The 21465-nt window shown below is 42.2% G+C and overlaps 1 protein-coding gene across 5 annotated transcripts in view; it reads right to left on the reverse strand.

Annotated features, from left to right (window-relative positions):
• LOC133379459 (myosin light polypeptide 6-like) overlaps positions 1-21465 on the reverse strand; it is a 142975-nt gene that overhangs the window by 116677 nt on the left and 4833 nt on the right. For 3 of the 5 annotated variants that reach the window (XM_061614790.1, XM_061614792.1, XM_061614793.1), the window contains 4 exons: positions 19570-19770; positions 10611-10638; positions 7050-7193; positions 4996-5169 (listed from right to left, as the gene is read on the reverse strand). In XM_061614790.1, the coding sequence (XP_061470774.1) occupies positions 4996-5169; positions 7050-7193; positions 10611-10638; positions 19570-19755 (532 nt within the window). In that variant the 5' untranslated portion in view covers positions 19756-19770. Of the gene's footprint in view, positions 1-4995; positions 5170-7049; positions 7194-10610; positions 10639-19569; positions 19863-21465 lie in introns of those variants that run through there. The other 2 variants (XM_061614794.1, XM_061614791.1) reach the window with 2 other exon arrangements.

Genomic DNA, 21465 nt, shown 5'->3' on the forward strand with positions numbered 1-21465 from the left:
AAATGCATGCAGCATGGTTAATGAGCAAAGTCAAGGAAGCTCTTAGAGGCAAAAAGTCTTCCTTCAAAAAATGGAAGTCTTGTCCGAATGAAGAAAATAAAAAAGAACACAAACTCTGGCAAAAGAAATGCAAGAAGACAATAAGGGATGCTAAAAAAGAATTTGAGGAGCACATTGCTAAGAACATAAAAACCAACCACAAAAAAATCTATAAATACATTCAAAGCAGGAGACCATCTAGGGAGGGATGATAAGGGAATCAAAGGCGTACTAAAGAATGATAAGGAGATTGCAGAGAAGCTAAATGAATTCTTTGCATCTGTCTTCACAGTGGAAGATATAGGGCAGATCCCTGAACCTGAACTAACATTTGCAGGAAGGGATTCTGAGGAACTGAGACAAATAGTGGTAACGAGAGAGGAAGTTCTAGGCTTAATGGACAATATAAAAACTGACAAATCACCGGGCCCGGATGGCATCCACCCGAGAGTTCTCAAAGAACTCAAAGGTGAAATTGCTGATCTGCTAACTAAAATATGTAACTTGTCCCTCGAGTCCTCCTCCATGCCTGAGGACTGGAAAGTGGCAAATGTAACGCCAATTTTCAAAAAGGGATCCAGAGGAGATCCCAGAAATTACAGGCCAGTTAACTTAACTTCTGTCCCTGGAAAACTGGTAGAAAGTATTATTAAAGCTAGATTAACTAAGCACATAGAAGAACAAGCCTTGCTGAAGCAGAGCCAGCATGGCTTCTGCAAGGGAAAGTCCTGTCTCAGTAACCTATTAAAATTCTTTGAGAGTGTCAACAAGCATATAGATAGAGGTGATCCAGTGGACATAGTGTATTTAGACTTTCAAAAAGTGTTTGACAAGGTACCTCACCAAAGACTTCTGAGGAAGCTTAGCAGTCATGGAATAAGAGGAGAGGTCCTCTTGTGGATAAGGAATTGGTTAAGAAGCAGAAAGCAGAGAGTAGGAATAAACAGACAGTTCTCCCAATGGAGGGCTGTAGAAAGTGGAGTCCCTCAAGGATCGGTATTGGGGCCTGTACTTTTCAACTTGTTCATTAATGACCTAGAATTAGGAGTGAGCAGTGAAGTGGCCAAGTTTGCTGATGACACTAAATTGTTCAGGGTTGTTAAAACAAAAAGGGATTGCGAAGAGCTCCAAAAAGACCTCTCCAAACTGAGGGAATGGGCGGAAAAATGGCAAATGCAATTCAATACAAACAAGTGTAAAATTATGCATATTGGAGCAAAAAATCTTAATTTCACATATACACTCATGGGGTCTGAACTGGCGGTGACTGACCAGGAGAGAGACCTCGGGGTTGTAGTGGACAGCACGATGAAAATGTCAACCCAATGTGCGGCAGCTGTGAAAAAGGCAAATTCCATGCTAGCGATAATTAGGAAAGGTATTGAAAATAAAACAGCCGATATCATAATGCTGTTGTATAAATCTATGGTGTGGCCGCATTTGGAATACTGTGTACAGTTCTGGTCGCCTCATCTCAAAAAGGATATTATAGAGTTGGAAAAGGTTCAGAAGAGGGCAACCAGAATGAACAAGGGGATGGAGCGACTCCCTTACGAGGAAAGGTTGCAGCATTTGGGGCTTTTTAGTTTAGAGAAAAGGCGGGTCAGAGGAGACATGATAGAAGTGTATAAAATTATGCATGGCATTGAGAAAGTGGATAGAGAAAAGTTCTTCTCCCTCTCTCATAATACTAGAACTCATGGACATTCAAAGAAGCTGAATGTTGGAAGATTCAGGACAGACAGAAGGATGTACTTCTTTACTCAGCGCATAGTTAAACTATGGAATTTGCTCCCACAAGATGCAGTAATGGCCACCAGCTTGGATGGCTTTAAAAGAAGATTAGACAAATTCATGGAGGACAGGGCTATCAATGGCTACTAGCCATGATGGCTGTGCTCTGCCACCCTAGTCAGAGGGAGTATACTTCTGAAAACCAGTTGCCGGATGGCTCAGGAGGAGAGAGTGTTCTTGCACTCAGGTCCTGCTTGTGGGCTTCCCCCAGGCACCTGGTTGGCCACTGTGAGAACAGGATACTGGACTAGATGGGCCACTGGCCTGATCCAGCAGGCTCTTCTTATGTTCTTATGTTCTTATGAATCAGCAAGCACCAAACAAAGTAGAAGCAAAAAAAGGATGGACCAGTAAAGAAACAACGGACTATCCATGCGGATTGGCACCATGCAGCAAACCCCATCCCTAATGTTGAGAGATGGCCCATTCTCATGACTTGAGCTGAATGGATCAGTCTTGACAGAAGTTTATCATTTTCCAGCAGTGCGCTAATATTAAGGTTTTTCACTTGGGCTTTAAAGAAAAATGTAAAAGCTACTGTATATGACAAGGTAGTCTGTGCAGTGCCTCCTCCCCAAGATGTTGCTGGAGTACCATTTCACATCAACTCCAGCCAGTATGGCCAATGCTCAAGATGATGGGAATTGGAGTCCAACAGCATCTGGAGAGGACCACATTGGCTATTCCTAGTGCACAGAGTAGTAGTTCAATTTGCATATTGTGCTGACTTAATCCTAAATAATGTATACGTAACCACACTGTTTATTGTACAGGAGGTTGTTTGTTTTAAATGGCATCTAAAAGTAAATCTCATTTTCAGATATTTGCTGATAAACCATATTCACCTTTGTTAAATTATAATGAATTGCAATTGAGCATTGAAACAAAACTTTGAAATGTGTTGTATTTTTGTAACTGTGTATAAACATGTATTTTACTTTTTTTAAGACGGTCATGCTAGGATTGGGGAGACCTAGGTTCAAATCCATGCTCTTTTATGAAGCTGTGACATTTGGTCACTATTTCTTAGTCTATCTTATTTCACAGGGTTTTTGTTGTTGTTATGTGCCTTCAGGTCGATTACGACTTATGGCGACCCTATGAATCAGTGACTTCCAATAGCATCTGTCGTGAACCACCCTGTTCCGGTCTTGTAAGTTCAGGTCTGTGGCTTCCTTTATGGAATCAATCCATCTCTTGTTTGGCCTTCCTCTTTTTCTACTCCTGTTTTTCTCAGCATTATTGTCTTTTCTAGTGAATCATGTATTCTCATTATGTGTCCAAAGTATGATAACCTCAGTTTCATTATTTTAGCTTCTAGTGATAGTTCTGGTTTAATTTGTTCTAACACCCAATTATTTGTCTTTTTCGCAGTCCATGGTATGCGTAAAGCTCTCCTCCAACACCACATTTCAAATGAGTTGATTTTTCTCTTATCCGCTTTTTTCACTGTCCAACTTTCACATCCATACATAGAGATCAGGAATACCATGGTCTGAATGATCCTGATTTTAGTGTTCAGTGATACATCTTTGCATTTGAGGACATCTTCTAGTTCTCTCATAGCTGCCCTCCTCAGCCCTAGCCTCCTTCTGATTTCTTGACTATTGTCTCCATTTTGGTTAATGACTGTGCTAAGGAATTGATAGTCCTTGACAAGTTCAATGTCCTCATCAACTTACATATACAAGTTACATAAATCTTCTGTTGTCATTACTTTAGTCTTCTTGACATTCAGCTGTAGTCCTGCTTTTGTGCTTTCCTCTTTAACTTTCATCAGCATTCGTTTCAAATCATTACTGATTTCTCCTAGTAGTATGGTACCGTCTGCATATCTTAAATTATTGATATTTCTCCTTCCAGTTTTCACACCTTTCATTTTGGTCCAATCCCGCTTTCCATATGATATGTTTTGCGTATACATTAAACAAATAGGGTGATAAAATACACCCCTGCCTCACACTCTTTCCAACTGGGAACCAATCGGTTTCTCCATAATCTGTCCTTACAGTAGCCTCTTGTCCAGAGTATAGGCTGCACATCAGGACAGATGCTGTGGCACCCCCATTTCTTTTAAAGCATTCCATAGTTTTTCATGATCCACATGATTAAAGGCTTTGCTGTAATCTATAACACACAGGGTGATTTCCTTCTGAAATTCCTTGGTCTGTTCCATTATCCAATGTATGTTTGCAATATGATCTCTGGTGCCTCTTCCCTTTCTAAATCCAGCTTGGATGGGTTGTTTTAAGGATAAAATGGGACAAACTCTATCATAGGCCATTGTGAGCTTGGAAGAGGGGTGGGATACAATTGTGCAGCTGAGCCACGATTTCAGTTCAGTTCTTCCCAGTTCAGGACAAATCCTCTGTCCACTATACCACCGCTAGTTCTTTAATTAAGCTATAATCATATACCCACTTACCTGGGAGCAAGCCCCATTGAACTCAATTGCACTGTTAGAGGATTAGCACTCTTGCACTGTATATTGAATCTAAATAGTGATCATGCACCCCTTTACAAAAAAAACGAGACAAAGGGCAGCAAAACTACCCCTCCATTTTGTGGACTTTTCATATGTTTTAAATAGTCTTTTGTAGGCTGTGCACTGTACTTCCCCAAAACTGAAGTGCAAAGTTCTCCTTATTTGCATGTATGTGTTTCACGGTGGACCAGAGTACAACAGCCCCCTGCAACAAAGACAACAAGGTCATCCTTTCTGCATCAAGGCCACTCCCCAAACATTAATGGGGAAGAGGCACTATGTTTCTAGAGTGGGAAGAGTGTTAGCACCAAGTGTGTGTGTGTGGGGGGGAAATCAGGATGCAAACCATTGCCCAGAAAGAAAGGCCTTGAACAACACCAACTTGCCTAAAGCCCTCCAATTCCATTTATGAACAAATAAAACTTTCAAATGAGGATTAATTGTAGCCCTTGTCCATTAGCTAGGTTAGTACATCGACCCATCCAAATTCATGTCAGCTGAGGAAGGCAAATGAGGAAGGCTGTTGTGAAAAGGGGATCTTTCTCTCTTGCAATCTGGGAACCTTTTGGGATCTGGGCTGTAACAATGTTTCCCCATGTTTACTGTCCAAAAGCTGCTTGGACCTTCTGACCCCAGACTGGTGAGAAAGTCCTGCCTGTTCATTTGGTAGTACTTACCAAGTGTGGAAAGAACATGGCGCAATTCTGCACCCATGACGGTGCCATTGCCCTCTTTGTCAAAGACCCTGAGCCCTTCCACGTAGTCTTCATAGGTGCCTTGATCTTTGTTCTTGGCAACGGTCTGCAACATGGGCAGGAACTCTTCAAACTCTACCCGCCTAGAATTCAGCTCTAGTGGGGGAGGAAAAAAATACTCTCAATAGGACAAAAGAAGAGGAAACAGGTCCAAAGTGTTTTGCCTCACAGATTTCATACACTTCCCACCCTATATCCCGAGACCTCAGAAATCTTCGTCCATTGACCCCTATGTATTTTAAGCAGGAAGCACTCTTTCGCTGTGAGAGTGAGCTGGAGCCTGTAAATGGTTAAGCAAATGGTTTTAGAAAAACAAAAGCACAGGTTCAGACATGGAAGGAACTGGTCAAGACTTCAGTCATTTTTCATACATGAAGCGTAACACTTTTTGCTTCCGCTTGCTTTGTATAAGGCAAAAATAAAACCTACACTGGGTAAAATGTGTAAATGGGTAAAATGTTCTTGTGCTAGTTAACAACAAATAGTGAGAACAAGTGGGAGGCAGTCAATTAGACATGCCCTTCTCCTGGATACTCCATTTCATTCAATTCCCCTTGCCCAGCAGTCAGCATTCCATGGTAACTGAGCATGATTAGTCATTGCTGGGCAGTTTTTAGATGTTTCTACCCTCTCTTCCCCTGACCCCACCAGATTTTTTCTACTTCTGTAAACCTTAGGGTTCCACCAAGCCTGCTCTTGTGTGCAAGTGGTGCCATTTTGACTACATAGCAATAAGCACTCATGTCTGGATATAAGATACAGAGCGGATGATGAAGCTCAAAAGTGATTTAACTCTCACTTCTCATAATTCCCTTCCAATAATCAGGAGTGTGGCTTATGTGCCTCGTACAGCTACCTGCCCTGTCCCTCATTTTACTAGAAATTGATGGATCTGTCAATTTTGTTTTCTCCCAGTTTCTCATTTTTCCAATCTTCAGTACACCGCATTTCCACATCAGTTTATCTTTTTGTTTTTTTAAAAAAGTCCTCATGAAAATTCATCAGCATTTTCAAGCACATTTCTCATAATATACATATTTTATGCAATTTTCTCTAATATACATTTGTTTGCAAGCACTTTTCCCTAATAGAATGCAGTTTTGTATTCACCAATTTCACCAATATATACTTTTTAATGCACACTTTCTCCCAATATATGTTGGGTTTTTTGCACACATTATTTGGCTGGAAAATGGCATCGCAAAATTCAGAAAAGTGCAAATTTGTGTATTGGATTAGGAACTATGAAATGGATGCAAACTGAATCAAATTTCTTACCCTATCCTTATTCTTTACATGTTATTTTTAACCATCCCTGGGACCTCTGAAATCCAATATTTTTTTTAAAAAAACTTAAATAATAGAAGCAGATTAAATTATGCAAATATACTTAATTTCCATAATTTGCTCTGTTTGCTTTATTTAAGTTATTTGCAAAGTGCAGAGTACACACAACTGTAGTTGTAAAATCTCTCTCCTCACTTCTGTTGTCTGTCTACAAATTCTGGCAGACATAACCCCTACTCAAGGAACTTCTTTCATCCATTTACTAAGTGATGTTGCGAACCCAACTACATATGGCTGGATGTCTCTCAGGCTTACTGGCTTTTCTGCTTGCTCCTGCTCCTTTGCCTCTCTGGCAGCAACTTGATCTGCAGACATTAGGTCAAGCATTTTTCTCCTGATCGGTTGACAAGCTTATGAAGTTCACATAGTCAGAGCTTGGAAAAGTTACTTTTCTGAACTACAACCCCCATCAGCCCAATCCAGTGACCATGCTGGCTGGGGCTGATGGGAGTTGTAGTTCAAAAAAGTAACTTTTCCAAGCTCTGGTCCATCTTTATATTCCTAACCAGAACTACAGACTGCTCTTTTCTTAAGTGAATGTTTAATTTCCCTTGAATCTGAAATCTAGTGCCCTCCAGTGGCCATATTGTAGCTTTCCCTTTAGGTGTGAGACAAGAGGCAACACTCACCATCCGGCTTGGGATGTCCCAGGACTTTCATGATCTCGGCATTAGTGGGATTCTGGCCCAAGGCCCTCATCACATCTCCGCACTGGCTCAACTGGATTTTGCTATCACCAACCCGATCAAAGAGCCCAAAGGCTTCTTTGTAATCTAGTGAGATCAGAACAAAGTTTTAATGCAGTTCTTTTGTGATGAGGTCTCAGAACTGGTAAGCTGCGGGGGGCCTAAGGGTTTTGGGGGATAAAGTGTCAAGCTTGTCATGCTGCTGTCAACTAGATGATTCACATAATCCTAAGAAACTAGACACCGCCATTTGCAAGGTCTGCTTAACCTGCCTAGTTTCTATCACTCATCGCAGCCAAATATGAAGGGAGGGAGGTCACTTCCTACCAAAGGGCAAGTTCTGGTTAGGATATGTCTAAAGAGAAAATGATGGAGATCTTAAAGGGAAGGGCTTGGCTATTCTTGTTCTAAACAAACAAGGGATCCCAGTGAGCCTTCCAAAAAGGCTTCACCCTGCTCTTTGCAAGGTTTTAGTTGCTAAGGAATAATTTTTATATTTAGACAGCATTTCTAATCCCATAGCAACCTTGGACAGTCACAGACATTGCTAATCAGGCACAGTGAAAGGACTGCATCAGACCCCAACTTCTCTACTAACTGAGCTAATGGAACATTCCTTCAATTTGCTAAAGGAGGTTTCAGTGATAAGGGCAACTGAAAGTGCAAAATGGTTAAATTGGGATGCCTACAGATTATCACACTGTAAATGTAAATCAGTTTCAAAGTTTATTAAGAGTGAAGTCTCATATACTCAGAAGTAAATCACACTGAGTTCAATGGGACTTGCTTCCAGGAAAGTGTTGCTAGGATTACAGCCAAAAACTGTCATTGCTCCCAGCTAAAGAACCAGGGTAAATTATAGTACTCTTCAGTGCTTTTCTAGCAGGAAAGCAGTTTATCGATATAAGATTTTAAAAAAATAGTTCTGTGAAGCGCCCTTCATAGAAAAACCAGTTTCAGACCAGTCTAGATTTGTGGTGTGGATGCACCTGAACAGAATATTCATACAACCTCCACAAAACTATGGTTTTTTAATGTGCCTTTAGGGAAATTATGGCAGTCAAACTGGTTTTATATTATAATACAGGGTGCTTTAAAGGTATAGTGTGTACATTTATATTTCACTCTAATAACGTTATTTCCCTCAAAGAACTGTGGGCCCTGTAGTTTGTTAAGGGTTGCTGGGAAGTGTGACTCTGTGAGGGATAAACTACAGTGACCCAGTACAAGAAACGTAGTACCATTATTTGAAAGTTCTCTTAACCAGAAGAAAGTGACACATTCCAAATACCTTAAAAACTAATAGATTTGCAGCAGCATAAAGTTTCAAGATTCTTTTCTCTAAACCACAAACATTTATGCTGTAATAAATCTGTTAGTCTTTAAAGGGTACAATCCTATACTCATTATCCTGACTGAAAGACTATACAGCTTGGCAGAAGTCCTACTGTGCTTGCAGAACTCAAGATACACCACTGGCAGTGACTACAGCAAATCACTCTGCCAGCAAAAATATGTCAGCAGAATGGTTAAAAAGGGGTGGGATCATAGGCAGGCCCTTAGCAGCACAAGGGATGAGTACACTTACTATATGCTATCCAGAGCTTGGCAAAGTTACTTTTTTGAACTACAACTCCCATCAGCCCAATCCAGTGGCCATGGTGGCTGGGGCTGATGGGAGTTGTAGTTTAAAAAAGTAACTTGTCCAAGCTCTGCCATACTCCTATTGGAAGAACCTATTGGAAGTCAGCAAAATTACACAGCAGTTATAGCAAAATGGTCTGTTAAGACCACTTGCAACAGTGAGAAAGAAAGTTAAATGTTTCTTTACTTCTAGTATACAGAGCCATCTCTGAGTGGTAGCTCAGGATGGCATGTCCTTACACATGGATGGTGAACAAATGAGAGTGTGGACTGAGAAGGAGGAGGAGGAACAGAGGCTTAGAACAAACAAGTCTTACAAGAGAGTCAGTTGGAAGGATTACTTTTTCTGTCTATTCCCTCTCTCAGTTCAGGTAACTAACTTCAAGCCTTGTTGTCTCCCATTCCAACAACACCTTCAGTCCATGCCCCATTAATGGCATTTTGCACCAGTGGGGCAAGAAATTTCCCTCCCATTGACATTAGTGAGGGATGAGGAGATGGAAGGGTCTTTAGGTCTGCTGGGTTGCCAGGAGAAAGTGATGGACCAAAAAGGCTGGTTGAAACATAGAGGGAATAGATCTTTGGAAACCCTTATTTAAGAATTGACAAAGATCCTTCTTCAGCCTTTTTTATCGTTGGTCATGCAATTCAAATCCTTCCCACTTTCATATTAAATTTTTTGTTGCAGAATAGGCAGACTTGGTAGCTGATAGTGCCACAAAGCTAGAGGATATTTGAGCATGTGTGATATTACTCAGATCTGCCTGATAATCTGCCCTTGCTGAAGTTTCTCCTTCTACACAACAACCAGGAAAGCAGGGATGGGAAACTTGTGGCCCTCGAGATGTTGTTAAACTCCAGCTCCCATCTGCCCAGCCATCATGGGAAAGCATCGGGCATGATGGGAGTTGTAACTCAACAACTAGAGGGCCTCAGGTTCCCCATCCCTTGCAGCAAAGGTACAAAAGCCCTGCCCTCCTAATGCATCAGGTTTCCTTGGATGAGCCATCCCAGTTGTGCTTCCTTTTGGCCAAAAGAACTCCAAAAGGGCACTCAGAGGAAGAAAAGGAATTGTTGTTCAGTGGAGAACTTTGCAATAGACTGTGGGGGGGGGCATGGAGGCATCAGATCGGACATCACCTGCAGAAAGCTGAAACAAAGATGAGCTACAAAGGTCCTGGTTGAGCTACAAAGATGTTGCCGGGGTGAAAGAGCAATTGCAATGATTGTTTGCTCTGTCTAAAATTGGAAGCCTGGGGACTGTGTGAGGAAGACTAGGAGAAAACTAGGGCATAAAGAAATGATATGACTGTGCAAGAGAATGACTGAGGCTCTTTGTTTCCAGTGTTTTGATTCCAGTGACACCATTCTCCATTGCTTATACCATAAGACCAGAAGTTGCTGTTACTCCTCTTCTTTCCCATTCCCACTAATATCTAGTACTACAAAAAATGTGATGTCACCAGGTTTCCCTTCTCCTAAGAGCAGCAGCCAATAAAATGAAGCGGGGGAGGGATGGAAAAACTAATAGCACACTGACATCATGTCTAAATGTTATGGAGAGAGGGTAAGGTGATACAGGGCTATTGCTTTTGAAAATATCTCCCATAACATTTCTGGCCTTAGAAACCAAGAGCTTTTGGTAAGTAAAAAAGCAAACACCAAGAAGCATACAAAGCTGTCGTTTTGTTAAAGCTTACTGTAGGAGTGAATCAAATAAAAGCTTCCCTTCAGTTTATGCTAAAGTTCATGCGCTCACTTGTATGCTTGCTTATGTGCACACACATGCACATGTCTTTCTGTCTCTCTTTATCTCAGTAAAGTTAGATCTTGGTGCCTTGGCCAATCAAACTGACTTACCTTCTAACTGCTCTTTGGTGAATTCAATCTAGAAATAGGAAATAAATTATTAGAGATCATGGCAGCCACAGGGAAAGGGTAATGGTACTGAAGTAAGAGATTGAGTTGGCAAGATGGTACCAAGGTGGTCAAAAACCAAGTTGCTGATGGAAATGCAAAGTTATAAAAAGGAAGCATTAGGACTCCGAGAACACTTCTTCAGCAAGAGATGAGTGTCGGAAGGCAGAGCTGGGGTCCCAATCCCGGGGAGCTGGATCCCGGAGAGTTGGAAGAAGAGTATTCGGATGGATGGCAGAGGGAAGGGGGAGGAACTTCCCCCCTTTGGAGCGAAGACGAAACAGAGGAACTGCCAGTGATAAGGTCGCTTAGCAACGGGGAGCCTGAGCCCTCCCTGGACATTCTCACGCCTCCCCCTCTTTCAGGCTCAGAGCAAGAGGGGGAAGAGGGAGGGCTGCTCACAGCCGAAAAGCGGGGAGGCAGTTTACCATCAGCCCCTCCCCTATCCCCCATCCTAGAATCGGAAACTTCAGAAGAGGAGGGGGTGATGCTTCCCCCCTCACCGCGCACACACAGACAGCTGAAAAGACAGGAGAGAAGGGGGGAAGGCGGGCAGTACCTGAGGGGCAGTTAAGGAGGAGCGAAAGATTTCGCGCCCGTTTGGCCCCTTCTTAAAGAACAGGCGGGAAGAAGTCCCTTGCTCTGTCAACTTTCTCCCAATGCCGCAGGACCTGTATCCCTGTATTGCTTCATGAGAAAACGCAGTCTTTGTTTGGACATTACCCTAATAAAACACGAATTAACTACAGCCGTTGGTCTGGTTCCTGAGTCACATCCTGGGCCTGACAATGAGTGACCATAGCAGATGCCAAAGCTTGAAAAGAAAAACCAAAGCTTGCGCAGAGGGAGCTATGCTATGTATTTTGTCAGTTTTGACATTTGACCATTTAATCTTCATTGAAAAACAGCTGTGTGAAAGATGGTTAACTTGTTTATGGCTGACAGTCATACTGGACATTTTTATTGTTGCATTTTTCAAACAAAGCTATGCATACATGTGGTTTAGGAACTTTATTCTCCTTCCATAATAATATATTTTGTTGAGCCATATGTTACTCATTAAATTATAAGAACCAATAAATAGTTGGGACACCTCAGGCCTGGAGGTCAAATGTAGGCCTTCAGGTCTTTCTGTCTAGTCCTTGGGACTCTTCCTAGGCCATGCCCCTCTGTAGACCATACCACTCACCAGCCTGCTCCACAACCTCATTGAATGCTTTCAGTGTGGTAATAGCTCTTGCTACAGATTGGTGTAGAGAGATCTCTGACTTTTGCGTGGCTGGAATGTAGCCTATTGTACAAAGGAAAGAGTCACATTCACTGTTCTACCTACTTTTGCCTCTGGTCTTGCACATCACCAGCATGTGGCTCCCAGAAGGTTCCTCATGAGGGAATGTAGCCCTCAGGCTACAAAAGGTTCAACCTCTCTCTCTCTCTCTCTCTCTCTCTCTTTCTCTCTCTCTCTGTGTGTGTGTGTGTAAAATATCTCTGAATGTTTCCTTTTTATTCTCTCTCTCTCTCTCTCTCTCTCTCTCTCTCTCTCTCTCTCTCTCTCTCTCTCTTCTAAACCAAAGATGTTTCCAAGACAAGGAGCTCCTAGAAAGATAAAATCCTGCTTTTTCTCCAGTAAGGTATATGGGGAATTGCAACAGACCTTTCAAAGTACCACAGATTTAGTGCTTTTTGTGAGTTCACATTCTGCTTTCGAGGCATTCTCCTTTGCTCCCTCCTCCACCCTCAACTTCTCTGAAGCATGTGGCCAGGAGGTGTGCTGACTGACAGGCTGAACTCCCGATGAGAGATTGAGCAGCTTCTCACTTTTCTGTCCTGCCATTAAAAAAAGGGCAAATTGCTTCCCCATCCTTTAAAAAAAAATTACTTGCACTTGTGTAGTACATGCTCTGGTAACCTTGCGTTTGGATTACTGCAATGCGCTCTATGTAGGGCTGCCTTTGAAGACAGTTCGGAAGCTACAGCTAGTGCAAAATGCGGCTGCCAGATTGTTAACAAGGACCAAGCGGTCCGAGCACATAACACCTGTTCTGGCTCGCTTGCACTGGCTACCAATATGCTTCCGGGCCAGATTCAAAGTGTTGGTATTAACCTATAAAGCCTTATACGGCACGGGACCACGATACCTGTTGGAACGCCTCTCCCGATACGAACCAGCCCGTACACTACGTTCTGCTACGAAGGCCCTCCTCCGGGTTCCGACTCATAGAGAGGCCCGGAGGGTGGTGACAAGATCTAGGGCCTTCTCAGTGGTGGCCTCCGAACTGTGGAACAGTGTCCCCGAGGAGGTGCGCCTGGCGCCGACACTGATATCCTTTCGGCGCCAGGTTAAAACCTTCCTCTTTTCCAAAGCATTTTAATTTAAATTAACCTGATTTTCATATTTGTTGTATTGATTTTAGATTGTTCTTTTTATATGTTTTTATTGTATTATATTGTGTATTTTATTGTATTCTTTGTGTTCACCGCCCAGAGAGCTATTGCTAGTCGGGCGGTATATAAGTCTAATAAATAATAATAATAATAATTGTGCATTGTTGCAAACCACTTCAGCAAATAAAGACAGGCGAAAATGTGCTTTCCACTTCTTTTCCCTCCCTCCTGCTGCAGAGACTCAGTTCCCAAAGTCTCATCTGACTTTCCTGCTAATCCTGAAGGACAGCCAGCGGTCAGGTTGCTCTTTCTCAAGTGGATGGTGGTGCCTCCAGAGTTTTCACACGTCTCCTTCCAGCCTCTGCTGGATTTCTTGATTCTTTCACTTGCCAATTCATCTCCTAATTCACTTACAATGGGGCAGTGGGGCTGCTGTATATTGTGAACTGCTTTGTGAACCAATTTGATATTCATAAATTTATAAATGAAAAATAGTATATATGTTTTGAAATTAATTCATTTTTAAAAATCAGATTGGCAGCTTTTCTCACAGTATGCAAGATATACCCCACCTCTCCTGTGACCTCTCTGCTTCTGTAGCTACCTCTCCTCTAAAAAAATCACAATAACCTTAAAAAACAATAAAATTTCAGATATTAAAGCCACACAGAACAATCAGGTAAGATATGGGGATTTCTGTGACCAATGCAGCTTTCCAGTACGTTCATTCAAATAATCAGTCACTGTTTTAAAACCCATGGAATGGCCCTATTTGGATTTAAGTATGGGACATGGCAGGACATGGTGATAGGGCTCAGTTCAATGTCGCTGGATGCATAGAAACCATAGTCATGTACACACTATACATTTAAATCACATGGTTTCCCCCAGAGAATGCAGGAAACTGTAGTCTGTTAAAAACTACAATTTCCACAGTTCCCTATGATCCTCTGTGGCGCAGAGTGGTAAGCGGCGGTAACGCAGCCGAAGCTCTGCTCACGGCCGGAGTTCAATTCCAACGGAAGGAGGAAGTCGAATCTCCGGTAAAAGGGGTCAAGGTCCACTCAGCCTTCCATCCATCCGTGGTTGGTAAAATGAGTACCCAGCATATGCTGGGGGATAAAGAAAGGCCGGGGAAGGAACTGGCAATCCCACCCCATATATACGGTCTGCCTAGTAAATGTCGCAAGATGTCACCCTAAGAGTCAGAAACGACTTGCACTATAAGTGCGGGGACACCTATACCTTTACCTTTTACCACAGTTCCCTAGGAAGAGGGATTGATTGTTAAACCATTCTAAGAACTGTAGCTTTGTGAGGAAAATAGGGGTCTCCAAACATTTCCCAGCACCCTTACCAAATTACAATTCCCAAGATTCTTAGGGTGGAAGCCATAATTGTTTAAAGTGGTATGAGAGTGTTTAACTGTATGGTGTGGTTGTGAGAGAGAATTTTCCCCAAGTTTGTGCAGTGAATGCATGGGTGTGGTGGAATTTGGACCCAACCTAAGGCTGGCCTGATAATGAGGTAAGCCGAAGGCCTCTGCTTTAGGTGGAGACTTTAAAGTGCAATGCAAGGGTAGCAAAGGACCATAGTTGGTGAGGGGAGAGAGACTCTGTTAGTCATCAAGGGAGGCTATTTCCACCTGCCTTGCCCCACCCTCCAGCTCTGGAAGCCCAAACGCAGCTTCTTTCAGAAGGCTTTCTGGCCCTTTGGGTTGAGCTATTGGGGGGGTGGGGGTGGAAGAGATTTTTATATCAGCTTGGGGGTTAGTTTTTAAATATTTTTGCCTTGCCTTTTTTGTTGAGCTTTATGCTCATTTATACTTTGATGTATATTTTTTTTCTTTATGTTGTAGTGATTATACTTTTTATTATATTTTGTTGTGCTACAGCATTTGGACTGTTTGTGTGAACCGCTTTGAGCACATGTGTATTTGTGGAAAATGCAGTGTATAAATTAACAACAACAACAACAACAACAACAACAACAACAACAACAACATAATAATAATAATAATAATAATAGTTGTCCAAAATATACTGATCGTGGGCCTTCCCTAGTTCATGCAGTAGGAGCTAGGTGGTGGTGATACAAGATGGTGCTGAGTGTGCATTTTCTAGAGTAGTTCCTCTTGCACAAGATGACTCCACCGTAGTGCTGCTGCTCTAGGAAATTTGCCCACAATGTTAATATGTGAACCCTACCACAGCACACCATCTTGAAGACACACACTGTTCTACCACCAGAGAAAGAGGCAGACTGGGGATGCATGTGTGTTGTTAGCCCTTTTGCCTCAGGGGTGTGAAAAGGGCTAGGCCTCCTATTCCAACAAGGCCACCACACTCCCTCCCACCATCTTTCTCTCACCCTCCACCCCATTCTTGCCAATTGTTGATCCAAATAAATATATGTTCTCAAACGACTATCTTTTGTCATGACTACAGGTACCAAGCAACCAAGAGGTCTCTGTATCTTTAAAAGTTGTGCAGGGGGGAGGGAGAAGTCCACCTTGTGGTTTTCCCCGTTACAGTGTTGCAAGAACACCCGCACTTTGCTGACTTTCTCTTCTCCTAAAGATACAGGATCAGGATCAGGGATTGAACCTGGCAACCCTATACCAAAGTGTATTCTCTGGATTTTTAATTTTGCTGTCTCTGTTGGATGTGACCTTGCAAATATGCATATTATGTTTCCAATAGAATTATTTTATTGTTGTTTATCTGCAACTGTGCCCTTTTGTTTGTTCTGTGGCCCATGGACCGTACAAACGAACATTGTATGTTATGTGGGACCAACAGCAGTGCAACACCCTCATGATGTTCTTAAGAGCTCCAGGTGTTTTTGTGGAGATACCTGTGACTGCTAGGCCTAACCTCTTCCTGCAGATGGTGCTATATTGGGGGGGGGAGGCCTACTGCGGTCTTGTGATTGTAGAGTCATGTCAATAATATGGAGATATTTACTGGGCCAGTAATGTAAATTCAGAAGGAGATTTCTAGGACTGGAATCTAGAGCAGGTTTAAATAAAGGCTTGCTTTTTCCTCTCCGTGATCACTCTCCTTATTGGAGCCCCTACCTAACTGTTTCAGGAATCCCCTAGCATTACGAGGACATGCCCGTTGATTGAATGCCCCAATCCTCCGGCAACTTGATCCTCCCAGTCTCAGAAGGTGTCATCCCAGCAAAGTAGTGCCACAGAGAGAGGTAGGATTGAAATAACTGTTCCCTGTAAAAAGGGGAATATGCTAATCCCCCCTGCTTGTGGCCACCTGTCCCTGTCCTGGCTTCTGAGAATGTAGGCCAAATACCAGGCTTTTGAGCCTGCTGTTCGGACCTGTCGTTAAAATAACAGGAGCCCTTTCAATTGCTAAATTTATCTTGCCCCTCTAACCCGCTAACCTTAACTTGCTGCCCTTCCCGCTCCCCATTGTCTAACATGAGTGGGCCTGTTAAGGATGGGACATTTATTTTATTTTCTGGCTACCTCTAGAATTTCCTCAGTTGCCTAGAAGCAGCGCTAAGAACAGAAGCAGCAGCCCTGGCTTTCCATGAAACAGTGTCCTCAAACGCCTTTCGGACTAGTGTGGTGTAGAAGACAGGGAACTGGGTTTGAACGTATAAGACCCAGGTTCAACTCTGTCATGTTTAGCTGTTTAGACTGTTGTAGTCTAGGCTTGTATTTAAGCACTAGCTTGGTTGTCATAAAGGTTGTAGTATTCAACCTTTTCAGACCCAGGAGGACCCACCTTTAAACCAAACATGCATTTGGGGACCCATGTCTTATGTTTGTTTACTTTTTTTTACAATATATTTCTATGGAGGTGGTGCTGCTGAATTAGACCATGACCACTGAGCCCTCCTGACCCACCAGTTGAAGACCAATGCAACAAGGAATTGTATTCAGGTGAGTGAGCTGTCAGAGAGGGATGGAATAATCTGTCCATTTTGTTAACCACCCTTAGCTGGCCTCGTAGCAGGCTGCTAGCTGCCTAGCAGGCTAGTAAAATATTTTGCAGGCTGCTGTAGTCTCTTGTCCTATGTCATGAGGTTCTTGCAAGTTTAAAATACAGTCACTGAATACTGTAATAAAACATGACTGGGAAGGCGCTCAGAAGGTAGATCCAAATTATTAAATGTTCCCACTGGACTGGCATGTTGCAAACAGCTCCTCTTCTGTGCCTCAGTTTCTGCTAAAATTGCTGTTTTCCTGATAGTGGTCTCTGTCCTTACCCAGCTGCAGAACAGACAGAAATCCAGCAGTTATGGTTTTCCCCCCAGCACAGATATAGTGATCAGGAAGCTGCCCCTGTTGAAATTGTGTCTGCAGAAACCTCATGACAAATCTAGATTCTGCATTTGTGAACGTGACGATATTATATTTACATTTTGTATACCTCAAAAAGCTGAATCAAAATAGGGGTATTTAGTGAATATCAGCCTAAAAGCTGGGGAAGAACAAGGACAGTCTAATTCAGCATTCTGTTCCCGATAATGGTCAGCAAGACGACTCTGCAAGCACACAAATAGGACACTGTGCTGATACTCATCTCTTGTTATGCCTCCAGCATCTGGAACCCCAAAACATATATCCTTTTAATATGGAGGTCTAATTTAGCTATCATGACCAAAAGTCCAGAATGTGATCAAATGGCCATGTTAGCTTCAGAAAAATCCAAAGGGGAAAGAAATCCAAAGGAAATGTAGCCATGCACCTTTCAGAGTCATTGTCCATCCGCTGTGTTTACTGGAATCCATTATCTGCCTTGTAAGTACACAATGAACTCAGAATGGGCTGAGAGACATGTCTGATTTTAAACGTTCTCATTTCCCTCATGCCACTTCTCTTCTCAAAACTGTAGGATCTAGTCCAATAGATAGTATTTGCCTTGAACTTACGAGACTTAGAAAGAGGTTTTGTGCTTTTCTGTAGCTGCCTCTCTGGAAAAAAAATGGGAACAATCGCTGAGAAGATAAATGAAAAGTGCCATAGGAAACTACAGCAGCGACAACACCCTAGGAGATTAGCTGTCTCACCTGGAGACAACTAAATAAATTGTAATTAAATCCTACAATAATTTTTTCTGTCTTATTTTCTTCTTCTTCAGGCCCAGTACTGACTACTTCCAACAAGCCTTTTAGGATGAGACCTATCCCAGTCTGCGTCTGTGTTGGAATTGCTTTTAATATGTTCTTAAACCTTCTTTTTAAAAATGTTTTTAATCTTAGATGTTTTGAAAGCTTTTTTGAAGTAACGTTTTTGAAGATGTTTTGTTTTAATGTGTTTTAAAGTGTTTTTATGATGTTTTAATGTTTTTGGTGCTTTTGTTTGCCGCCCTGGGCTCCTGCTGAGAGGAAGGGTGGGATATAAATCTAACAACAACAACAACAAGAGATACCAGATTTTTCATGTTTTCATTCTAGCCAGAGTTAGATAGGCAAATTAAACAAAGAAAAAATTATCAAAATGCAAAACTGAATGTAGGGACTTGGTCAAAGGAACAAAAAGTAACATCCATCAGATTGTAGATATTTATACATTCCAACAGTACTGTCCTATTTGCATTTAACTGACACCTGCTTGGTTCTTCACTGTGTGTGAGAGGGGCTGCTGAGTTTGGAGATAATGTGGTAGGCTGTTGCCAGCTATTTGGGTATATCCCACACAGGTATGGGGTTGCCTGGTGGCCAGCTATATAAGTAATGTGTGCACATACAAAGCACTGCATCTATCCTGAGGTACCAAATGCTTCTAAATTCAGTTCTACTTTGGCTATAACTCATTCTGAGCTTCCTGCGTGGGGGAAGTACCTGACTGTTTTCAAGACGTTATTGGAAAGTATATTATGTAAGGTGAGGCTACGGCTAATGAGTTTTTTCAGAGAATTTGAAAGAAAAACCCCTGTTCATGGTACGTTGCCCATTCATTCCACTGTTTGCCTCCAATAAAGAGGTTTTGTATTTTTTAAAAAATTCCAAAACCTGTTTGATATCATTAGACAAACAGCCAAAAGAAATATATGTACGCCATGGGAAGTGATGGCTTTCTTGAACCAGTTTCACCTTTCTTAAAAACTGTTGTCTGTCCTCACCCAACCTGAGGATATAATTTAAGCCCGGACATATTTGACACCTTCTGTAGGAACGGGGATGCACGTGGGGCAGGATTATGCTTGGCTTCTAAAATTGTGATAACTGCTTTAGTTGATTTAGCCACTACTTCCCATTAATATGACACATTCCTATTAGAGTACTACTACTCTCAATTATTGCTATGCATACCCTCCTCATAGCTACTTGTAATGCCCTGTTACACCACTTCAAGTTAGTTGCCTCTTACAATAATATTGCCCCACATTTAGTCCAATCTGTACATTTAGTAAAAGTCTAGAAAACCACTTTAGAGCCAGAGAAAAGAACCTGAGATCCTGGCTACCACCTTCTCACTTTAACCTGCTTCCTTCCCAAGAAGAAAAGGGTTCCAGGTGCCCTATCCTTTCAGCCATGCCCCACTCACCACTACTTTGGAAAGGTCAATTGGAGGCTCCTTGGGCTTTTCTGGTGCCGCTGGTGGTGCTGGTGCTGTTTCTGGTGCTTTGCTTTTAGCTGCCAGGGCTCCTGGCTTTCCTGCAACTGGTTTAGCCACTGGTTTGGCAGGTGGGGCTACTGGCCGTTTCACTGGGATGTCCTTCTTGGGGGGCATGTTGCTCTGTGTGTCCTATTGGGAATGAAGCAGAGGGGTAATCAGCAGATGTAGACAAGATCCTCAGCTCAGGCTGGCTCTGCCCTGCTGCAGTTTAAATAGCTCCGTGGATACAGTGATGTCAGCCCAAGAGGACTAGCTGGGTATGGAGTGGGAATGCATCTAAAAATGGGAGCATCAGTCACCTTCAGCAATGCTGGTTCCTCCCTTCATTCAAGACAGAGAGATTTCAAAGGGCTTTGTTACAGCTAAGCATCCTCTCTGAACAGCCAGGCCTTGGCTGTGCGTTTGTGGCACTAGGCCAGGGAGCTTGCACAGCAAATCCTCTGGCCCTCTGCACCAGTCATATGGACTAGCAGAAGGCAAATGGGGGGTGGGATTTTCCTTCTATTAACACTGCAGCCAGGCTGGATTAACTGTTATTCTAAGTAAACTACAGTGTGGGACCCAATCTAGGTGTGTGTGGGGGGTACTATGTTGTTATTATCTAGAAGATTCTCCTGTGTTGATCCTTTTACTTGCATTGATTTCTTTTATTCTAATTCTTGGCAACTCAAAATATGGGGGTTGCTCATTTATCACAAGACAGAGGCTGGAAGCAGCAACAATATGTTTAGCTGGACGGCATTTTAGAATCTTTGTAGGCTGATTGACATAACATATTAGTTTCTGTTCTGCTGTAGATTTGGTTTGGGTTGGAGATGGTTTGGGTTGGAGATGATTTGGCCTGGATGTAAACAATATTGAACTAGTTGCATGCATGATTCTTTGATCCTGCCCTTGGTGTGTCAGGAGTGTTATATTTGAGGTCTCCCTCTGTGTGCAAACATTAACAGGTGAAAGCTCAGGAAAGTTCAGCATAGCCCTCCTTACTCCTGCTCTCCTTAAAAAGTTGGACTAAGATCACTTCCAGATGAATAAGCATTGAGCCTCATTTGCTTGCAGAAAGATTACATTACATCAGCTATTTAATGATAATTCATCTTGATTTGTTTGTAGGGAGATGAGGTTGTGTTAAGCATGTGGGAAGTGCATTTCCTTGTCACTTTCCTTATTGCAAAGTGTCTGATCTTTTTGGGAAAGTGGGTTTGTTTTGCAAGTGCTTCAGATTAGTTTTAATTGTGCAGCCTGAATTTGCTGGGATGTGATTGAATCCTACTCCAAAATAGTGAGAGTCTGGAAGCGTCCTAAGTGCCCTGACAGTAAATGTATCTGCATTTGCTTACATTCATCCATTGTTATCTGTGTCTCTCCCCTTTCTTTTCCCCCTCCACCTCAGCTGTCAGTATTTAGACTGTAATCGCCTTGGGGCAGGCACCTACCTGTTTTTCTTCTACATGAAGGACATTGTTGGCACTGTACACATGATAATTATAATAACTAGTAAGAGGGTGGAATATTACTATTTGTCATAGGTTGCTTTCTATGAAATTAAACTTTTTTATTTCAGGAAGTGTGTGCCATATTACTTTTTTATGTAGTGTTTCAGCAATGGATTAGTATTAAATGTATTTATTTATTTATTATTTGATTTATATCCCACCCTTCCTCCTGGCAGGAGCCAGAAATAACATGTTCTGGAATTATAGTATTTAATGGTTAAATAAATATAGCTTTTAATAGAAAAAAATTATGGAGGTAGCAAGCCCCAGCAGCTATTTCAGATGTTCTGTTTTACAATATACCCATGTGTCATTTCAATGAATTGTT

This window comes from Rhineura floridana, chromosome 3, assembly GCF_030035675.1.
Source record: "Rhineura floridana isolate rRhiFlo1 chromosome 3, rRhiFlo1.hap2, whole genome shotgun sequence".
Classification (NCBI taxonomy): Eukaryota; Metazoa; Chordata; class Lepidosauria; order Squamata; family Rhineuridae; genus Rhineura; species Rhineura floridana.